General features: G+C 43.1%; 1 protein-coding gene across 2 annotated transcripts; it reads left to right on the top strand.

Moving 5' to 3' along the window:
* The first annotated feature begins 3372 nt into the window (after positions 1 to 3372).
* On the top strand, positions 3373 to 19217 carry LOC136679445 (signal-transducing adaptor protein 2-like). Of its 2 annotated transcripts, none has more exons than XM_066657962.1 (11): positions 3373 to 3501; positions 9380 to 9451; positions 10919 to 11038; positions 12709 to 12765; positions 14291 to 14439; positions 15236 to 15367; positions 16081 to 16150; positions 16247 to 16349; positions 16692 to 16784; positions 17474 to 17602; positions 18349 to 19217. In XM_066657962.1, exons 1-11 carry the CDS (start codon positions 3415 to 3417, stop codon positions 18402 to 18404), a joined length of 1068 nt encoding a protein of 355 aa, XP_066514059.1. In that variant the 5' UTR covers positions 3373 to 3414; the 3' UTR covers positions 18405 to 19217. The 2 variants fall into 2 exon arrangements, with proteins under 2 accessions (XP_066514059.1, XP_066514058.1); XM_066657961.1 differs by having other exon boundaries at positions 18346 to 19217.
* Positions 19218 to 20337: the final 1120 nt, after the last annotated feature.

Here is a 20337-nt window from a genome sequence, read left to right as displayed (position 1 = left end):
ACTGTCTGTGAGGAGTGTGGTGTGTTCTCTCTGTGTCTGCGTGGGTTTCCTCCGGGTGACTGTCTGTGAGGAGTGTGGTGTGTTCTCTCTGTGTCTGCGTGGGTTTCCTCCGGGTGACTGTCTGTGAGGAGTGTGGTGTGTTCTCTCTGTGTCTGTGTGGGTTTCCTCCGGGTGCTCTGGTTTCCTCCCACGCTCCAAAAACACACATTGGTAGGTGGATTGGAGACTCAAAATTGTCCATAGGTGTGAATGTGTGAGTGTGTGTCGCCCTGTGAAGGATTGTCGCCCCCTCAGGCTCCGGACCCACCGCGACTCTGAACTGGATAAGGGTTACAGACAATGAACGAATGAATGATTTGTACAGACGTTTTCAGCTGCAGTAGAATCAGGCCATAAATGTCTAAGTAAAAATGATGAATTGATTGAAATTGTGTAAAATCACCAATGTGTTTTTGTTCTGGAAGTGAGTATTATTCAGGAGTGTGTCCCACTGTGCTGCAGTATCAGCCTACACTCTTTGAGAAAGGCTGTACATTAGAATCTTTTAAAATTGCTGTAAGGAGACGGTTACATGCATTTGAAACATTTTGATTGGAGCTCCTATGATGTGGAGCTTTCTCCTTCTCTGTCCAACACTTGGTATTTGGAGCCAGAGGAGTGCAGACCCATTTTATTAGTCAGTGTTTAACTATGGAGATTACACCATTACTAACTAGAAGGGGAGTCTTGGACGTATCTGTACAGTTGCGACATCTCCACCTCCACTGGCTTCTCTAGCTAAAGAAAAACTGGAATCAATCAGGTCCTATTCTTTTAGCTCTGGGTGGAACTGACTCGTCCATTCTCTATTCATTGGTTCTCGGTGAACTACTAAGAGTTGTGGTAGTTTGGGGAACTTTGCTCAGGTATTTTAACTGAATTGAGGTTATAGTATTCTCTGATTTACTCAGTCTTTACGTCGTGGTGTTACCGAGCTGAGATGGTGAAGTCTAGCTCACGCTTCCTCAGAAACTCGTGAATCCAGCGGCGCCCACATTATCACTGAGTAGCTCAACAGACTTGCAGGAGAACACTAACTCCCCGGTTCTGTTATGCTACTTCAGGCCCCCACATTGGCTAGTATTGTCCTGACTGACGGGAGGAAAGGGATTACTGTCATTCTCGGTCAGAAAGTGAGACCAGTTGTGCTCTCTAATACTCGCAGCAGTGGATGGCTGAGGCGTGACTGCGGCTGAAACTCATGACCCTTCATTAACGCTGAATGGGATTCTTGGCAAAATATAAAAAGCAGCTGTGAAAAACAGCTTTTGTTTTGAAACTTGCACTGATTTGGGATCCAAGGTCATTTAGAGGCACTTAGAGGAACTGGTCTCAGATCAGCGGTACGGTCCGTTTGTATTCCCTTCCTCACATTAGCTGATATCTTTCATCTGGTTTAATTACATTTGCTCCGTGAATCCAGAGAGACCTCTGTTCACTGAGCTTTCTCCCACATCACGAACATGTGCCCTTTTTGTTAATGGGCTTTTAATTAAAGTAATCAAATTCCTGTCGATCTTTTGTAAGTGGCCTATAAAGATGTGCATTGTGGTGGAGCTGATAGTGTGGTCATTCACTTTAACGCAGACACACTGCCATCTCAAACCCCGCACTCTTCTGTGCTTGTGTGTGTTCTGTGTCATCGAACTTGGGGATGATATTTTGCATTATTTTAATATGTGGCCTATCATTAACCAAAGTGCAGTAACTATATTTGAATACAGTGCAAGGAATAACAGGTTTAACGCCTAACATTAAACATGCGCTGGACGCGGTCCTCTGTAGCTTTATGATCTGTTTAGTGAAGGACTGCGTTTTGAAAATCGGGCTTCGTGTGTGACGTCTTTTCAGATTCTGTAACACGAGAAAACTCTGTAATGTTTGTAATGGCTCCCATTTGTTAAAAATGTACAAGGATATGATATTTTCATTTAAAATAAATAGAAAAAAAATGTCTGGGGCTGCTGTCTTTTATTATTATCATTATTATTATTATTATTATTATCATTGGAAATGAAGGGATTTGGTGGATTGTGAATGAACCAGACAGGATACTCAGAGTAAGGCTCTAAAAAAGTCAACATGTGAGAAATATAATGGAGGAGCATTTCTTCATTTTATGGAGTATGTTGTATTTTATAACGTCTCCTTCTTTCTCTCTATGTCTCTGTCTCTATCTCTCTCTCTATCTGTCTCTCTTTCTCTCTATCTCTCTCTCTCTATCGCTGTCTGTCTCTCTCTATGTCTCTGTCTCTATCTCTCTCTCTCTATCTGTCTCTCTTTCTCTCTATCTCTCTCTCTCTATCGCTGTCTGTCTCTCTCTGTCTCTGTCTCAATCTCTCTTTCTCTCTCTATCGCTGTCTGTCTCTCTATGTCTTTCTCTCTATCTCTCTCTGTCTTTATCTCTCTCTCTCTGTCTCTTTCTCTCTATCTCTCTCTCTGTCTGTCTCTGTCTTTGTCTCTCTCTCTCTCTATCTCTATCTCTCTCTATCACTGTCTGTCTCTATCTCTGTCTCTCTCTCTCTCTGTCTCTATCTTTCTCTCTGTCTCTATCTCTGTCTCTCTCTCTCTCTGTCTCTATCTTTCTCTCTGTCTCTATCTCTGTCTCTCTTTCTCTCGTGTATTTCATGAGCTGCTCGATTTTCTCAACAGAGTCCATCAAGACAAAAAGCCTCACTTTATGCTCCTCAAGGCTCGAGGGCAGAATCTAATCGACGTCTACCATATTGCTCCTCAATGTGAGCTGTGAGCAGACTATTGTCTGTTCGCTAACCATTCTCTTCAACCTAATTCTTTCTCCACCCCTTTTCAGACAAGCCCCGCCTCTTCTTGGAGGACTGACCAATCACAGCATTCTACAACCACCGCTTCCAATCATAGATAAATAAATAGGTGTTCTTATTTTTGTCATGAATTTAGAAGGAACAGGAGGATGACGCGTCTGTAGATGATGATAATAATAATAATAATAAATAATAATTAATAATAATAAAGAAGGAGACGGCCAGCAACAAAATGTATTAATATTAGAACTTAAAGAGAGGATATTCTGGAGGCTACATATCGAGAAACAAAATATAGAAATCATGTATAACTTCGTAAATATTTACCAAACTGTTTTTTCCAATGTCTTAAACTAACCAAATAAATATTAATTATTCACAATAGTCACAATACGAGTGGGCGGGGCTTGCCCCAATAGGAGTGGGGGAAAAAAACAACCTCGAAGAAGGTGTGTCATACTCTCAGTGTCTGCAGTCCAGCAGTGGAGACTCACACACACACACTCTCTCTCTCTCTCTCTCTCACACACACACACACATAGGCTCACACACTTTCTCTGTCTCTCACACACACACACAGCTGGACAGACCGATGGCGGCGGCGCCGGTCAAGCCTCGCGCGCAGCTCCCACCCTGTTACTACGAGGGATATCTCGAGAAACGGGGACCTAAAGAAAAGGTGAGGGTCGCGCAGTCGTGTGTGTGTGTGTGTGTGTGTTTATCTCCTCACACTCGGCTGTGCACCGGCGTGTCGCCTCCATTTGCGCATGTGTGTGAGTGTGTTACAGTGCATTGTGTGGATGGGCGAGGCGCGAGGAGCTTGACAGCTTTACAGAGGTTCTTTCGTCAGAGTTAAAGTCACTGACCTCAGTATGAAGACGGCGGAGTCGTTAAACGAGGCTGGAAACTTGTTTTGGTGCTGGTTCTTCCTCGAGTTCTGAGGTTCTGACAGCGCCGGGCGAACAGTGCTGAGTGACCAGCTGCATGCGTTCAGACGGGTCCTTTTTTAATTAAGTTGATATTGTGACTTTACTGCAGCCAGTCATTTTACTATAAATCAGTCTTTCGGTCATTTTGTCTGTCGGTCGGTCTTTTTAGTCCGTCAGTCAGTCTTTGGTGTGTCAGTCAAATAACCACTAACTGACAGACTAGGTCACTGACTGTGTTTAATTCAGTCACAAACTCGATCAACGAATCAACCATTCATTCAGTCACTCAGTCAGTCATTGTCAGTCAGTCAGTCATTGTCAGTCTGTCTGTCAGTCAGTCAGTCATTGTCAGTCTGTCAGTCATTGTCAGTCTGTCTGTCAGTCAGTCAGTCATTGTCAGTCTGTCAGTCACTCAGTCAGTCATTGTCAGTCAGTCAGTCATTGTCAGTCAGTCAGTCATTGTCAGTCAGTCAGTCACTCAGTCAGTCATTGTCAGTCAGTCAGTCATTGTCAGTCAGTCAGTCATTGTCAGTCTGTCAGTCACTCAGTCAGTCATTGTCAGTCAGTCAGTCATTGTCAGTCTGTCAGTCACTCAGTCAGTCATTGTCAGTCAGTCAGTCATTGTCAGTCTGTCAGTCACTCAGTCAGTCATTGTCAGTCAGTCAGTCATTGTCAGTCTGTCAGTCAGTCAGTCATTGTCAGTCTGTCAGTCACTCAGTCAGTCATTGTCAGTCAGTCAGTCAATCGGTCAGTCATTCATTAAGCCAGTTAGTCATTGTCGTCAATCAGTCAGTCATTGTCAGTTAATTAGTCAGTCAGTCATTCATTCATTCAGTCAGTAATTCAGTGAATCAACAATTCATTCAGTCAGTCAGTCAGTAGGTCAATCAGTATTTCAGTGACTGTCATTCAGTGAGTAAGTCAGTCATTAATTCTGTGCATCGTAGACCTTACTTCATATTACATAAACATGAAGCCATCTTCAGAGTAGCAGGCTCTTGTGGGGTGCTCCAACCCTGGTGCACTAGCGAAGCCCCAGTGATGTGTGTTAGTCTGGTTCAGTCTGGTCCGATCCCGCAGAAAAGCTAACGTAGCAAAAATGGTTGAAAAGTTATTGTTGGCTCTGACAGAACATAGTGTATTGCCACTTGCTGTGTATTAGACTGAGTAAGTGCAGACCAGTCAGAGTGCCCTACATAGAGCACATGAGCATCAGAACCGGAGCACGGAGCAGCAGAGGAGGATGGTCTAATGAATCACTTTCCCTTTAACATCTTATGGATTGTTGGTGAATGTCACCACTCTGTGGAAGGACAGTGGCATCTTTCAGCTGGATAATTCACCAGGCCAAACTGCAAAACTGTTCAGGAACGGTTTGAGCATTATAATAGTGTTCACGTTGTTGATATGACCTCCACATTCCCCAGGTCTCAATCCAATCAAGCATCTCTGGGATGTGTTTAAAGAATGTTAGACCCATGGAGGCCCTCACCTGGCAACTCACAGGACTTAAAGGATATGCTAATAATATCTAAATGTCAAGTGCCACAGGACTCCATCAGAGGTTTTATTTATTTATTCTTAAAACGTATTTATTTTTGGTCAATTATAACATTTGGTTAATGTTATGGCTGATTGGCGTTTTACTTTCTGGTGGAGAAAACAAATTGTACAATATGACTCAAATACCGTGTTCTCCCTGTGCCTGCGTGGGTTTCCTCCGGGTGACTGTCTGTGAGGAGTGTGGTGTGTTCTCCCTGCGTCTGCGTGGGTTTCCTCCGGGTGACTGTCTGTGAGGGGTGTGGTGTGTTCTCCCTGTGTCTGCGTGGGTTTCCTCCGGGTGACTGTCTGTGAGGAGTGTGGTGTGTTCTCCCTGCGTCTGCGTGGGTTTCCTCCGGGTGACTGTCTGTGAGGGGTGTGGTGTGTTCTCCCTGTGTCTGTGTGGGTTTCCTCCGGGTGACTGTCTGTGAGGGGTGTGGTGTGTTCTCCCTGTGTCTGCGTGGGTTTCCTCCGGGTGACTGTCTGTGAGGGGTGTGGTGTGTTCTCCCTGTGTCTGCGTGGGTTTCCTCCGGGTGACTGTCTGTGAGGGGTGTGGTGTGTTCTCCCTGTGTCTGCGTGGGTTTCCTCCGGGTGACTGTCTGTGAGGAGTGTGGTGTGTTCTCCCTGCGTCTGCGTGGGTTTCCTCCGGGTGACTGTCTGTGAGGGGTGTGGTGTGTTCTCCCTGTGTCTGTGTGGGTTTCCTCCAGGTGACTGTCTGTGAGGAGTGTGGTGTGTTCTCCCTGTGTCTGCGTGGGTTTCCTCCGGGTGACTGTCTGTGAGGGGTGTGGTGTGTTCTCCCTGTGTCTGCGTGGGTTTCCTCCGGGTGACTGTCTGTGAGGGGTGTGGTGTGTTCTCCCTGTGTCTGCGTGGGTTTCCTCCGGGTGCTCCGGTTTTCTCCCATGCTCCAACAACACACATTGGTAGATGGATTGGTGACTCAAAAGTGTCCTATATTTTGGTGTGCATTAGAAAAAGGTAATAGAATTTCCCTGCTTAAAATGTCTTAAAATCTCCAAATTAGTTTGGTTTGTTCTGATAATGTTACATTGTCCTGATTTATTGTTATGGAACATTATAATAGTACAGCACTGGACAATTTAACAGGTGATGAGTAAACCACAGAAAATGAAATAAAATAAATAAAACATAAACCACTTGGAAAGATTTAATGAAAAATACATCAGTCTATGTCTCTGAAACGAAAAAGGAGTATAACAATATACTTTTAAAGAAAACACGTATCACCCAGAACACTCACACACACACACACACACACACACAGATAGAGATAATTCAGCCTAATTCTGATTAAATGAACCTACAGGCCATTAATGTCCTCATATCTCACAAACGAAGCAGAACACAAGATGTATTGCCTTGGTCATGCCACGTTTATTCATGGAGGAATCATTTGAGGCTTAATGTGATTTCTTGGAGCTGCTCCGAGGGAAATCTGATCTTGCCAGCTGCAAAGTGAGTCAATCTGCTTTTAGTTCTGCAATAGGTTTTATTTCCTCACTCCTGAAATCTGGTGACAGCTAGGAGAGACTGGAATGACAGCGGTATACACCCGTAGCACAGGGAAAAAATAGAAAGCGGTCTCCATATTATCTCTGTAGTTACTCAGAGCCAACAACGACATCAGCTGGAAAGACAAAGGGACTTGAGCCTAAAGGAGTAATAAGTTACGTTATGAAACATTGTACTGTATAATATTATACTGACTGATTTGTACCAGCACTGCAGGTAGTGTCTGTCAAACAGCTGCAGGGGCCTGTAGGTTGTGGGTTCGAGTCCCGCTCCGGGTGACTGTCTGTGAGGAGTGTGGTGTCTTCTCCCTGTGTCTGCGTGGGTTTCCTCCGGGTGACTGTCTGTGAGGAGTGTGGTGTGTTCTCCCTGTGTCTGCGTGAGTTTCCTCCGGGTGACAGTCTGTGAGGAGTGTGGTGTGTTCTCCCTGTGTCTGCGTGGGTTTCCTCCGGGTGACTGTCTGTGAGGAGTGTGGTGTCTTCTCCCTGTGTCTGCGTGGGTTTCCTCCGGGTGACTGTCTGTGAGGAGTGTGGTGTGTTCTCCCTGTGTCTGCGTGGGTTTCCTCCGGGTGACAGTCTGAGGAGTGTGGTGTGTTCTCCCTGTGTCTGCGTGGGTTTCCTCCGGGTGACTGTCTGTGAGGAGTGTGGTGTGTTCTCTCTGTGTCTGTGTGGGTTTCCTCCGGGTACTCCGGTTTCCTCCCACGCTCCAAAAACACATTCGTAGGTGGATTGGCAAAAGTGAGTGTGTGTCGCCCTGTGAAGGACTGGCGCCCCCTCCAGGGTGTGTTCCCGCCTTGCGCCCAGTGATTCTGGTTAGGTTCTGGACCCACCGCTGCCCTGAACGGATTAGTGTTTACAGACAATGAATGAATGAATGAATGAATAGTGGCCTGAATGTATTAGAGATTCTGTACTTGATCTGTTTTAAACACGGCTGCCCCTGTGTGTAAACAGGGTCAAACAGGGAATATAAAGCAATTTGATTCATTCTTAAGAGAGGTGCACTTTATAGAAGAAAATGTAAAATTAATAATTTTGAGATTAAAATGATTGAGTTTCTTTAAGTCTCTTGCTCAGATGTTAAGAGGGGGTTTGGACGTGTTGTGTTTTCACTATAATTAAGCTGACACTGCACAAAAACATATCAGTTGTAAACGCACCAAAGCACAATCACACACCAGATATAAACAGTGCTCAAAAACAGTATTGGAGTATTGGGGCGCTCATATCGCCCAGCACTACTCTCACTGTCTACCTGGGTTTGGGTGGAGATCTCGCTAAAGTCTCACGCTGTGCTCTGATTTGTTGAGATATTAAAACAATTAAATCAGTTAAACTAATAACAGGAATCTCACTATTCGTTATCATTTCTAAAGACATTTGTCCATTTTGAAGCTGTAAATATGTGAGAAGTGTCTCATATATATTTTTGCAACATCACTGTTCAAAGCTCTAAGAAAGCAATGTTTGAGCAATAGCATATTTCTGTAAACACACAGACAAAGACAGAGAGACACACACACACACACGCGGCAGAGAGCAGGTCAAAGCGATATCCTCAGCTGGGTGACGTGATTTATGATTAATTGTTTAGCATCAGCTGGCTTTTAAGTAAAATGTAAATGGGGGGAAATTCAGGACAAAAGGATGAGGTCACAATATTGATATCTGGGGTGGGTGTGGGGGGTGGGTCTGAGGTTCAGGTGCAGAGGGAGTGTGTGTGTGTGTGTGTGTGTGTGTGTGTGTGCGTTTGTATGTATGTATGTATAAGTAGAGGGGGTGCTTGTAGATTAGGGACAGCTGTGCTCTCTCTCTCTCTCTCTCTGTGTGTGTGTGTGTGTGTGTGTGTGTGTGTGCGTGTGCGCGCGTGTGTGTGTGTGTGTATGCCCTTGGGGGCAGTAAGCTCTGCCACTGAGCTCAGGATTTGGAAAGACAGACTGTAGAGAATTACGGGAGAAAGGGTGCAGAAATTGCAGTCTATTTGCTTCACAATCAGGAGACAACCAAACCCAGATTAAGTTTGTGTGTGTGTGTGTGTGTGTGTGTGTGTGTGTGTGTGTTGGGTACTTGGCAGATGATGAGACGATGGTGATGAAACTGATGAAGGCTCTAAATACAGTGTGTATATAGGTTCAGTGTTCAAGGCGATCAATAAAGCGCCAAATGGAGAATTAAACTGGAGCAAGACTCACTTCTGTTTATCTTTAGAGTCTTTAGAGACTCCCCTTGTGGAAAAAAGTATATTAAATTGTGCTGAAATGGTTATTTTGGAACAACAAATCTGTACTAAATCACTACTAATATGTAAATTAAATTATAATGTCACTACAACGAACAAACAGACTGTGCACCGTATATTAAATATATTTCATTGAATATAAATAATATTAATATAACAGTTTATTTTGTTGCAATAGTGTGTTCTTGAAATTAATAAAAGTTCTTTTCAGTGTTTTGTCATTTCACCAACAATGAAAATACCCTGAAATATCATGATATTATTTTAGGGCCATATCGTCCACCCCCCATTGGATAACTATTGTGTTTTGTTCTACTTCCACAGGTTTCAAGGCGTCTGTGGACATGCCTGTGTGGCAACACTCTATACTTCTTCAACAATGCCAAGGACACACATGTAAGTATTACAGTAGATTTCTGCAGTGCTTTCGTGGAGCTGCTTTGTATAAATACTCCCCCAGTTTCCTGGAAAGTGGTGTAAAATATTACATTTATTATATTTTGCTTCTGGTCAACAGCTTTGTTATTGTTGCTTTATATGTTGTTTGAGATTAGATAGAGTATCCAAATCATTTCATATTTGATATAACAGTTTAAGCAAATGTGCAAACACTGTGCTTGTGAAATGATTAAGCAAAACCTGTCCTTTGGTTTGTGTTGAGTTTTTTTTTGATGTATGCGGTCAGGATCCTTGTCGGGAAACCTGTATCAAAACTATGACACTTGCTTTTGGGACCAAGTCAGAAGTAATGTAGAAGTCAATAAATAAATATGTGCTAAGATAATCTGAGATATCTTTGTAATGTTGTAACAATGCTAACTGCACTGATAAGCACTTTGTGGACATTGACCGGCTGTCCTGTAATTCTTCAGCCAAACAAAGTGGTGATCACGGAGGACATAAAACAAAATATGGTTATAAAAAACACATGTGGGAAATATGTAAAACACATCTAATAGAACACATATATAACACGTTAGCTATGCAAACATAGCTAACAATAAATGGAAGCTTTCATCCAAATTTTGAACATAGTATTTATACACAGGGTCAGATGTAAAATAGCCTATGCTAGTTTATTAGCGCTTCACATAAGGCCTAGCTCACATTCTTCTGATCGTAAACTACGACATGCCTACTATCATCTGTCTGTGAAAATTTAAGCATCCTACACCTAACCAGGGTTGCTGTGGCCATTTATGATCCGATTAGCAACCAGCTACCACTAACAACTACAGTTAATCATTGGGCCCACCCCAGGAGTACCCAACACACCCACTTCATTGCTAACTTTTCACAAGGCTCTTCAGGTAGGCAACTCCCCACATCAGTGTTTTACGGAATTAAGCCCATGACAACTCCAGAAGGCTCAACAATGAAGTCTGCTGTCCCAGGCTAGTTTTACAGCCCTGTCAGACTCTTACATGTAGATCCCTGCTGACTAAGCCTATATCAGGCCCCACTGTCACCGTTAATGCATGCTCAATGCCACCATTTCCATATGAGCCACCAAGAAACACAGTAACATGACCACAACCCAGTCACCTGCCCTGTCCTCCACCTACCTAAAACACACCCCAGCCATTCAACATTTACAGTGCATTTCCCAACTAGTCTGTGCTCTCCTTATCCACAACCTCTGACTAGCCCTTTTAGCTAATTCGGATAACTCATCTACCCTAAGACCTTGGCCCCTAAAGCCAAACGGCAAAAGCAAGGATGTGGCAGACTCCGCTACAAATCCCCTAAATCCTAACACATATTTAAATGTTTTATGAAAGCTACAGTATTTGTATCTGTATCAGAATGTGTTCTATCTCGGTGCAATATTTGAACATGATGTGTTTGTCTCTACCCACACAGTATGTAGAGAAGCTGGAGCTGAGTGGGTTTATTTCTCTGATTGATGACTGCAGTCGAGACAGGAACCTAGAAGCAGCCAGACTCAACCTGCGCATGAAAGATGGAGAGATCAAACTCACTGTGAGCAAAGTTCTGTGATAATCACTAAAAAGCTGTTCAGCTCCTCTGTTCAATAAAATGATTTGTCTAATATTATCTATGACGCGACTTGTCTTTAAACAAACCTAGAAATCAAATAAATAAAGTATCTGGGAAACAGGGCTCAAACTGGGGTTCACGTTCACAAGTCTTATCAGTTTTATTTAGAAAGCTATGTGCAGTTATGTCTGCATTTCCAAAGACAACAGAGCTGGTACTTTCCACCTGGAGATTGCAGTCAATAACGTATCCTTCCCCCCCACTTTGCTCTATATATAAAATATTGTGGCCTTTACAATTATTGCTCCTTTTCCAACAAGGGTTTGTTAATGTATTTGAAAATAATTTAGATTTTCGACAGTGTATTTTGGTCTCCTGTTCTTTCCTCTGAAAGACCTTGGCTCATAAAACAATGAAGCAATTTAAACCGTGTAATAGATGATACATTACCCGTCACTGGAGCTTTCACAGGAGCTTTTTTTTTTACAGCTTTCTTATGTACTTTCAAATCATAAACCATGCAGTTATATGAGTGTTAAAGCAGCAAAACAAACTAAACTTTCGTTTGCTTTCAAGGCAGCAGATCACATACCAGAAGCCAGTTAAATTGAATGGCAGAACAAGCAAATCCACTGAAGCTAAGCAGGTTAGGGCCTGGCTAATGTTTATGTGGGAGACCCCCCTCCCCTCCGAGGGAAAATCCTTGAGTGTTTGCTGGAAGAGGTGAAAGCGGGGTGAAAAATGTATCAGCTATGTTTCCTATGGTCTCCTGATCGCACCCATTCTCAAATAAATTGGCTTAATCATTCTCTCAGGTCTTCTCAATAGCTGATAGTGTGGTGAGCATACTGTCACGGATTAGCTCCTAGGATTAGCATGGATTAGCATTATCCAGGTGGATGTTGCACATAGGTGGTGGCTGAAGTGACTTCCTAACGTTCCAGTGAATGTGAAGTGCTTTGGGTGTTTAAAAAAACCCTATAAATGTGTAACTATCTTTAATCATTCTCTCACATGAGTTAAGCTCCCAAAACACTTCCAGTTACATGTAGAGTAGGGTGACCAGACGTCCTCTTTTATCCGGACATGTCTCTTTTTTAAACTTAAAAAATGTCCGGGCGGAATTTCACAAACGTCCGGGATGTTGTTTTTCTAGCGCTCACATAGAACTTCGAGAAGTTTCGTTCACAAACTAGTCCCGCCCTCCCCTACTGGTGGTGATTCTGATTGGACGGTCTGACTGTAGAGCTACCGTTATTGGTCGATAACCTTCTCTGTAAACATTTAATTGGTCAGTCTGCACGCCAGTAGTCCTTGTTTACGTCAGGCAAAGCTCATGTACCTACCCTCATCTCGAGCAGCTATGCCGAAACGTAAATGTAAGTTCTCGGATGAATTAAAAAAGAAATTTCCATGTTTTGTGTAGAAAATAAAGGTGTAAAGACGTGTCCTCTTTTTCTGCATCTCAGATCTGGTCACCCTACGTATAGATACATGAATCTTGACTGAATTTACACACAGCGGCTAAGAGCAATGTTAACTATTGTGATTTTCTGTGACGGTGTGATGACATTTTTGATTCTGTTATAAAACTCTCTGAGACTAACGGCAGTTGCTGATATAACCATTCACTGTTGTGTTTATTCCCTCAGGCTCCTAATTTGGAGGCACGTGAGCTGTGGAAAGGATTCCTTTATTCTGTAGTAGATGTGAGTATGGCTTATTTTAAAGGAGCAATCAGGCATTTTTCAAACACATCGTGATCTGGATATTTTCACATATGGGGGACCAACCTATTGGAGAATAAACTGGTTCATTCATAACTTAATTTTACAGAATGAAAATGATCACTTACGTAACTTTAATGTCATTGGGTGTGACTTGTACTATTTCTCAATAGTCGTCCATTTTATCAGCCCCACTTTCTCTATAGAGGTACTTTACAGGTCTAAATTTACAGAATGTAGTTTATCAGTTGCACTGTGTGCCTTGTTAACCACCTTTCCCCCTATTCTTCAGTAGTGAGGACCACCAGAGAGCAAGTGTTTGTGTGGTGGGTCATTTTTAGCACCTCCCATGACACCCAAATACGATGATAAATCTGTGGTTGTCCTGTGGGGGTCCGGACCAATGAAAAACAAAGTAGAGGTCACACAGTTGCACAACTCAATTGCACTTATCTGGTCAGTGGAGTTGAAACAATGAACAGTGAGTGTAGAATATGTTTGTGTAACTTCATTTTGACCAGGAACTACACACACACACTCACACACACATTTCCTAGATACACTTTCATTCAAAACCATGGCATTTTGCAGTTTCGTGGCCTAAATGACCTCATGAGGTTTATCTTGGGATGTGCACATTTTCAAAAATAACAATCAGAATTCGTTCTAAATGGAAGCAAATGTGTAAATTTGAATAATTCTGTAGTTACACACTTAAAATAACAGAGCAGATACACAGTAAAATATAGTATATATGTAGGAAGTGCTGGTTGTATGTAACTGTCCAGTCTTTTGTGTTGGAGAACGAGGTCGGCTTGTGTGTTTGTCTAAGCACTTATAGCTTAACAGAACAATGAAGACAATAAATCACTTTAATAGTAAGCTCTTAATCCTCCATTAATGCATTGTTGTGTGTGTTAATGCTCCTGGAATGTGCTCTGTGGTGTTCTTTCTGGATCGTCTAAAGCCTCGGTTCACAGCTTTGTTGATTTTAAGTTGAGTGTTAAATCGTGGAAGTGTTTATAATTTCCACGTTGGTTATTTTCCATCGGTCAAAACACTTCAGATAACACAGCCACCGTACGGAAACAGCTCGATTATGATGTCATACTCATGTTTATTGATAGGTTATGGTGCTTTCTGCAGTAGAGTCCGTACGTGACCCAGTTTTTGATGGTTTGGGGACAGCTGTCATATTTAAAGCACATCTTAATCACTGCATTTGAGTCGTTGGTTTATTACAATTTTATTGTATTTTATTATTTTTATCTGTAGGTTGCCAAGATACAGATATGTACACACACGTATTGAGCTGCCTTGTAGTTTTACTTGCTGTATATATATCATTTTTTAGAACATTGACACCAAATGATCACTTTTTTACTGTATATTTATATTTTTCAAATATATTCAGATGTGTTCTGATCATTATTTTTAATCCAGTCTGCAGCAGTGTATTTTAACTGAGTGTATGTGTAATCAGTGCTCTCTTCTCTTTGGATGTCAGTTAGCAGTCCCCACAACTCTGACCCTGCTCCCAGGGCAGCTGCACATGCTGAAGGAGGTTGTAGAAAAAGAGAGACAGAGAAGAAAACGCTCCCTCTCCAGAGCTCCGTCCTCTCCCCTCTCCCTGCCTCTTGTGGGGGAGATACCTGCGTGAGTATTCCATCTGTGTGTGTACGTGTGTTCATGTGGACACCTGCGCTGTGTGTGTACGAGTGCAAACTGTACAGTGGGTCACTGCTTTGTTTGTAACAAACCTGAAAAACAAACCATTTATTTATAATTTAAAATGAAAGGAATCTAATAATTGCTTGAAAATTGCTTGTAAGAAGCAGTTGTTGAAATCAGTGGTGAGCACGTTCGCCTCTCAGCGCTGGGATCTCGGGTTCAAGTCCCGTCCGGGTGGAGTTTCCATGTTCTCCCTGTGTCTGTGTGGGTTTCCTCCCATAGTCCAACCACATGGAGGTTAGGTGAATTGGCTTCTCTAATAACTGGTGTGTGAGTGAGTGAGTGAGTGTGTATGGGAAACAATGTCTGTATGCGTGTGAGTGAATGTGTGTGTGCCCAGATATGGATTGGCACTCTGTCCCGAAGCTATATAAGTGTAACAATTAAAAAAATAAATTAATTTATATAACTTTTTTTACATACAATTTTGATGCCTGTTGAATCTGTTTGGACAAACATACCTTAAAATTGACTCCATCTATGACTTATGTTTTATATAACCATCAAAATGCAAGGCTTTCTGTCAAGGTGCACTTTCATGGACATTATTTTAATAAGGTGCTCTGTGTATTATTTATATTTCATAGTATTTTTTATAGATTTAATTACTGAGGGCCAGTTAGTTATTTCAGTTACTCCTTGTTAATGTGTGTGTGTGTGTGTGTGTGTGTGTGTGCGTGCGCGTGTGTGTGCGCATGTTTGCATTCTTTATCTGGAGCAGGTGTTTCCGACCTGTCTCTCGCACAGAAGCAGAAGTGCTGTTAGAGAGACACCCAGACTGTGGGAACATGCTTCTGAGGCCTGGAAGAGACGGGACATCCCTTGCTGTCACTACACGACAAGACCTCAACGGGTGCGTCAGAGCGCTGAGAGATTTTCTCTTCTGTTGTTGTCATACTCCGTTCACCTTTTTACATAACCGTTTTAAAATGGCAGCTGCAGACATAAGCATACAGACATCGTTCGGCATTAAATGACATTCCAGGGCTGTCTCTCTGTCACTCTACACTTCTGATACATTATCTCTGTTTATTTTTATTTTTAGATCTTCTTTACCCACAGTACGTCTCATTATTCTGCCTCTCAGGATGTCACATTTCTGTCTTTCATTCCCTCTCTTTCCTTCTCCCACTGTCTCATTTACTCCCTCCCTCACTGACTGTCAACAGAGTCCTTACAATAGATATAAGAAGGTCTTTCTCCGCTGTGGCTGTGTTGGCAGTACTCCCGGGCAGTGAATTCCTCTCATAAAACCTAGCCCACTATCTCTTTGAATGGGAAAAGACTCCAACCCCACAGTTATATGCCACAGTAACATTTCCAAAATAAGTGTGTTTAAAATCACTGGTAAATTTTGATTAAATTTGAGTCAATAACGTTTAGCATTTGGCTCAAATAAAGAAAACATTTTTTTGATGTGAAATATTTCAAAACCAGAGGTTCCAAAAAGGCCCACTGACCTTTCGCATTCATTTAATGCCTCCTCCCTTATGTCTCTGGACACACTCGGTCACATTTTGCTGTTTTGCTGCTTTTTAAACATTCCTCTAAACATCTCCCCGACAGCTCAGTGTTCAGACACTACAGAGTGACCCAGAAGCAACAGGGCGGCTACATCATTGACGTAGAAAATCCGGTACGTGAGAATTCATCTTCTCTAAACTGATAAATATGAACAGACAGTGAGCTGACCTAAGAGACTGAAGGGGATGTTGCATCACACATTTCACAGATACCGTGTCCTACGCTGCATGACGTCATCAACGCTCTAGTGGAGAAGACAGCGGGAACTCTTCAACCTTTTCTACTGGAGGAGCCTTACGAGGAAAATATTAGTACGCTCCAAACACACACACACAGGTTTAGTTCACGTGTGTGCACCTCACAAACACAGGGGTGCCATGGTATTTTTGGGATTCACAGAAGAAAATGTGAATAAGAAAATGTTATAATGTGTTTCATAAAGTAACAGTATGTAGAAGTGTAGTGAATGTGGGTGGTGACCAGGGTAAACTGCAGATTATAAACCTCAGGAACACTGTATTTAATACGGGAACAGCTTTTCTCTGCACATCCGTAGATTCACAACAGACACAGATTTTCACGTGTTGTTTATTGTCTGAGGAAGCGCTTTGCTGTGTCTTCACTGACTGAACTGTGCACTGCATTTCCACCAGCGTACATTTCCTCTAATGATGAGAACGGAGAGAGGACTCTGCACTGTGCTCCTACAAGCGCTTTCTCCCGAGGACCTGCACTGCCTCCTAAAGGTACAAGACCACCTCAGAACACTTGTGTACACAGAAAAACCTGCACTCTCTCTTATAGTCATCATTTTTAATAAGAGGGACTTCATTATTCCAGCTATAGAGCAACAAGCTGTTTATTTCCACTACTGTATGAGCTTAGAGTCTTTAAACAGAACCTAGAGCATTTACATTTAAGGAAAAACTGCTTCTGAAACATAAATCATAAAAATACAAGATAAATCCTATTACAAATTAAAAGAGCTCTTTTTTAGTCTCTTGAACATTGTGTATTGAAAATGTAGCTGGCAAAATTACAAAGAAACCATTTCTAATATTTGAGTGAACGACTTGATTGTGTTTTTATGAATATATAAAATATAGGATTCGATGCCTGTTCCACAGTCAGCCACTCAACTGGTAACAACTGATGGTGCCATGGTGAGATGTGAGAAAAGCATCCTCCAAAGGCTCAGTATTTCAGAGCGAACAAAGATCTTGTCTCACCACTTTGTGCCAAACTTTGTGAAAGAACTGTCAAAGAGTTTAAAAACTGAATAAGTGGTGTGCTGGGGTCACCTAGGACCACTAGGTGTCAGTATAATGGCTGTGAAGGAAAGTTATTGGAGAAAATGACTGAATTCTTGTTTAGCTGTCGTTTACAGCTCAGTAATGTGTGTGTGTGTGTGTGTGTGTGTGTGTGTGTTGAGCAGGGCCAGAGAAGTGGACACTAAGATCACAGACTAAATCTCCAAGCCCCTCCCACAGATCATTAAGTCCTCCAGGTTCTCCGTCCAGCCCTTTGAGACGACTGGTGCTCGCCCCATCACCACTTACACAGAGTAAGCACGTACAGTTCAAATACAAACACTCACATGAGGCTTGTGCTTTTCCCTGCATTGACACACAGTGATCGTGTCTCAAGACGCTGTCAGATTTTTAAAATGAGTAACACCACATTCATTCAGGGTCGTGGTGGGTCTGGAGCCTACCTGGAATCACTGGGCACAAGGTGGGAACACACCCTGGAGGGGGCGCTAGTCCTTCACAGGGCGACACATACTCACACATTCACTCACACACTCACACCTACGGACACTTTTGAGTCTCCAGTCCACCTACCATCGTGTGTTTTTGGAGCATGGGAGGAAACCGGAGCACCCGGAGGAAACCCACACAGACACAGAGAGAACACACCACACTCCTCACAGACAGTCACCCGGAGGAAACCCACGCAGACACAGGGAGAACACACCACACTCCTCACAGACAGTCACCCGGAGGAAACCCACACAGACACAGAGAGAACACACCACACTCCTCACAGACAGTCACCCGGAGGAAACCCACGCAGACACAGGGAGAACACGCCACAATCCTCACAGACAGTCACCCGGAGGAAACCCACGCAGACACAGAGAGAACACACCACACTCCTCACAGACAGTCACCTGGAGGAAACCCACGCAGACACAGGGAGAACACACCACACTGTACCGTGAAGGCTGATTAAATAACATAATAAATAAATCCACACTTAATCTCAGTGTAACTTATCTTTGCCCCTGTCCTTTTCTCCCAACAGCAGCTTTTACAGAAGAACTAAAACAGAAGCTAGAGAAGAGACGCACCAGTCAAGACTGACCTCCTCCTCCTCATCCAGTCAGCACCCAGCTGTCTCATTCTGCCTGTGCCTTGTGAATAAGAGGACGGACCAGTCGCCTTCAGACAAAGTCCCTGCTCTTTGACATCCGGTTCCAACCCCCTTGCGTTTGCATCAAGCTTGTTCAAAGAGCTATGGAAGCAGAGTCTAATTTTCATGGTGCATTATGACAGAGCTGAGCAAAAAAGTTCTAGTGAAAATTCCTCAATCACGAGGCTGTGAACTTGATCTGGAGAAAGTCGAGCCGACACTTCAGTGCTTCTCCAGATTGCATCAAAGATGCCTTTCTACTCAGGTTTTTACCTGACCACACACGCCTTGGACAGAGGTTGGATAAAAACCTTCACTCACCAAGAAACAAGCACATTTAACCATGAGAGATTAGACTGAATCACTGCTGATTTAAAAGAAGCACTGACTGTAGATTTCATGTTTGTTCTGGTTTATCTGCTGTAAGTGTTCATTGGGTTTCATAGAATTAGAATGACATTGCCTCTGTGGATCCATGAGTGTCAGCGTTCTGTTGATGCTTTCTGTGACCTGCAGGAAAAGACCAAGACCAGGAAAATGTTAAGCTCATGTTAGGACAAAATAAGAGCAACTGTCAGATTTGTAAGTTAACGATACAGTTTCTGTAGAGAGTGAAGTGTTGGTACTTGTGATCCAGGTTGACTGACTGTACTGTGGTTGTCATTACTGGTTTGTGTAATGAACGTGCATGCTGTTACTGTTTGTACATATCTGAATTCATGTGAGTGTTGCAGTTGATTTTTGTTGTATTTATTGAAATTAAATGGATGTTTTTTCATGAAGGGCAGCATTCCTTTCCCCTTATAGCACCACAATGCAGTCATTTGTATTTGGTTCCAGGAGTTTTTAAATTTGATTTTCTACATATGGAAAAGTACAACTATGTGTCTTACCCTTAAATTATACCTCTTTTTCAACAAGTGGACACAGTTCCATGAGTTCCTAATTAAAGGCTTGTGATATTTAGTCAAAATACCATTATCACAATTTTTGAAGAGCCCCTTTTTAGAACTACTGGTTTAGCTCAGTTATATTTATTCTCTGTGACATGGTGGTGCAGCAGGTAGGTGTCGCAGTCACACAGCTGCAGGGTCCTGGAGGTTGTGGGTTCGATTCCCGCTCCGGGTGACTGTCTGTGAGGAGTGTGGTGTGTTCTCCCTGTGTCTGCGTGGGTTTCCTCCGGGTGACTGTCTGTGAGGAGTGTGGTGTGTTCTCCCTGTGTCTGCGTGGGTTTCCTCCGGGTGACTGTCTGTGAGGAGTGTGGTGTGTTCTCCCTGTGTCTGTGTGGGTTTCCTCCGGGTGACTGTCTGTGAGGAGTGTGGTGTGTTCTCTCTGTGTCTGCGTGGGTTTCCTCCGGGTGACTGTCTGTGAGGAGTGTGGTGTGTTCTCCCTGTGTCTGCGTGGGTTTCCTCCGGGTGACTGTCTGTGAGGAGTGTGGTGTGTTCTCTCTGTGTCTGCGTGGGTTTCCTCCGGGTGACTGTCTGTGAGGAGTGTGGTGTGTTCTCCCTGTGTCCGCATAGGTTTCCTCCGGGTGACTGTCTGTGAGGTGTGGTGTGTTCTCCCCGTGTCCGCGTGGGTTTCCTCCGGGTGCTCTGGTTTCTTCCCATGGTCCAAAAGCACACGTTAGTAGGTGGATTTGCGACTCAAAAGTTTCTGTAAATGTGTGTATGTGGAAACTCTTATTTCACCACATTTTGTGTTTTACAAAATTTAACCCCACCTTTACACTCTCCCAAAAATGGGCCTGGTGATCCTCCGATGAGGGTGCAACCATTTTAAATTCTCAACATTGGTGGTCTTAAGGGGAACAAAATCAGAATGGCTTATTTTATCCCATGTTTTCTGTCTTAGGCAGCCCAGTGTTTGTGTTCGTAGGCACTTCAG

The sequence above is a fragment of the Hoplias malabaricus genome, chromosome Y (assembly GCF_029633855.1).
Source record: "Hoplias malabaricus isolate fHopMal1 chromosome Y, fHopMal1.hap1, whole genome shotgun sequence".
In the NCBI taxonomy this organism is placed as follows: domain Eukaryota; kingdom Metazoa; phylum Chordata; class Actinopteri; order Characiformes; family Erythrinidae; genus Hoplias; species Hoplias malabaricus.
This window is presented reverse-complemented; position numbering and strand designations above follow the sequence as displayed.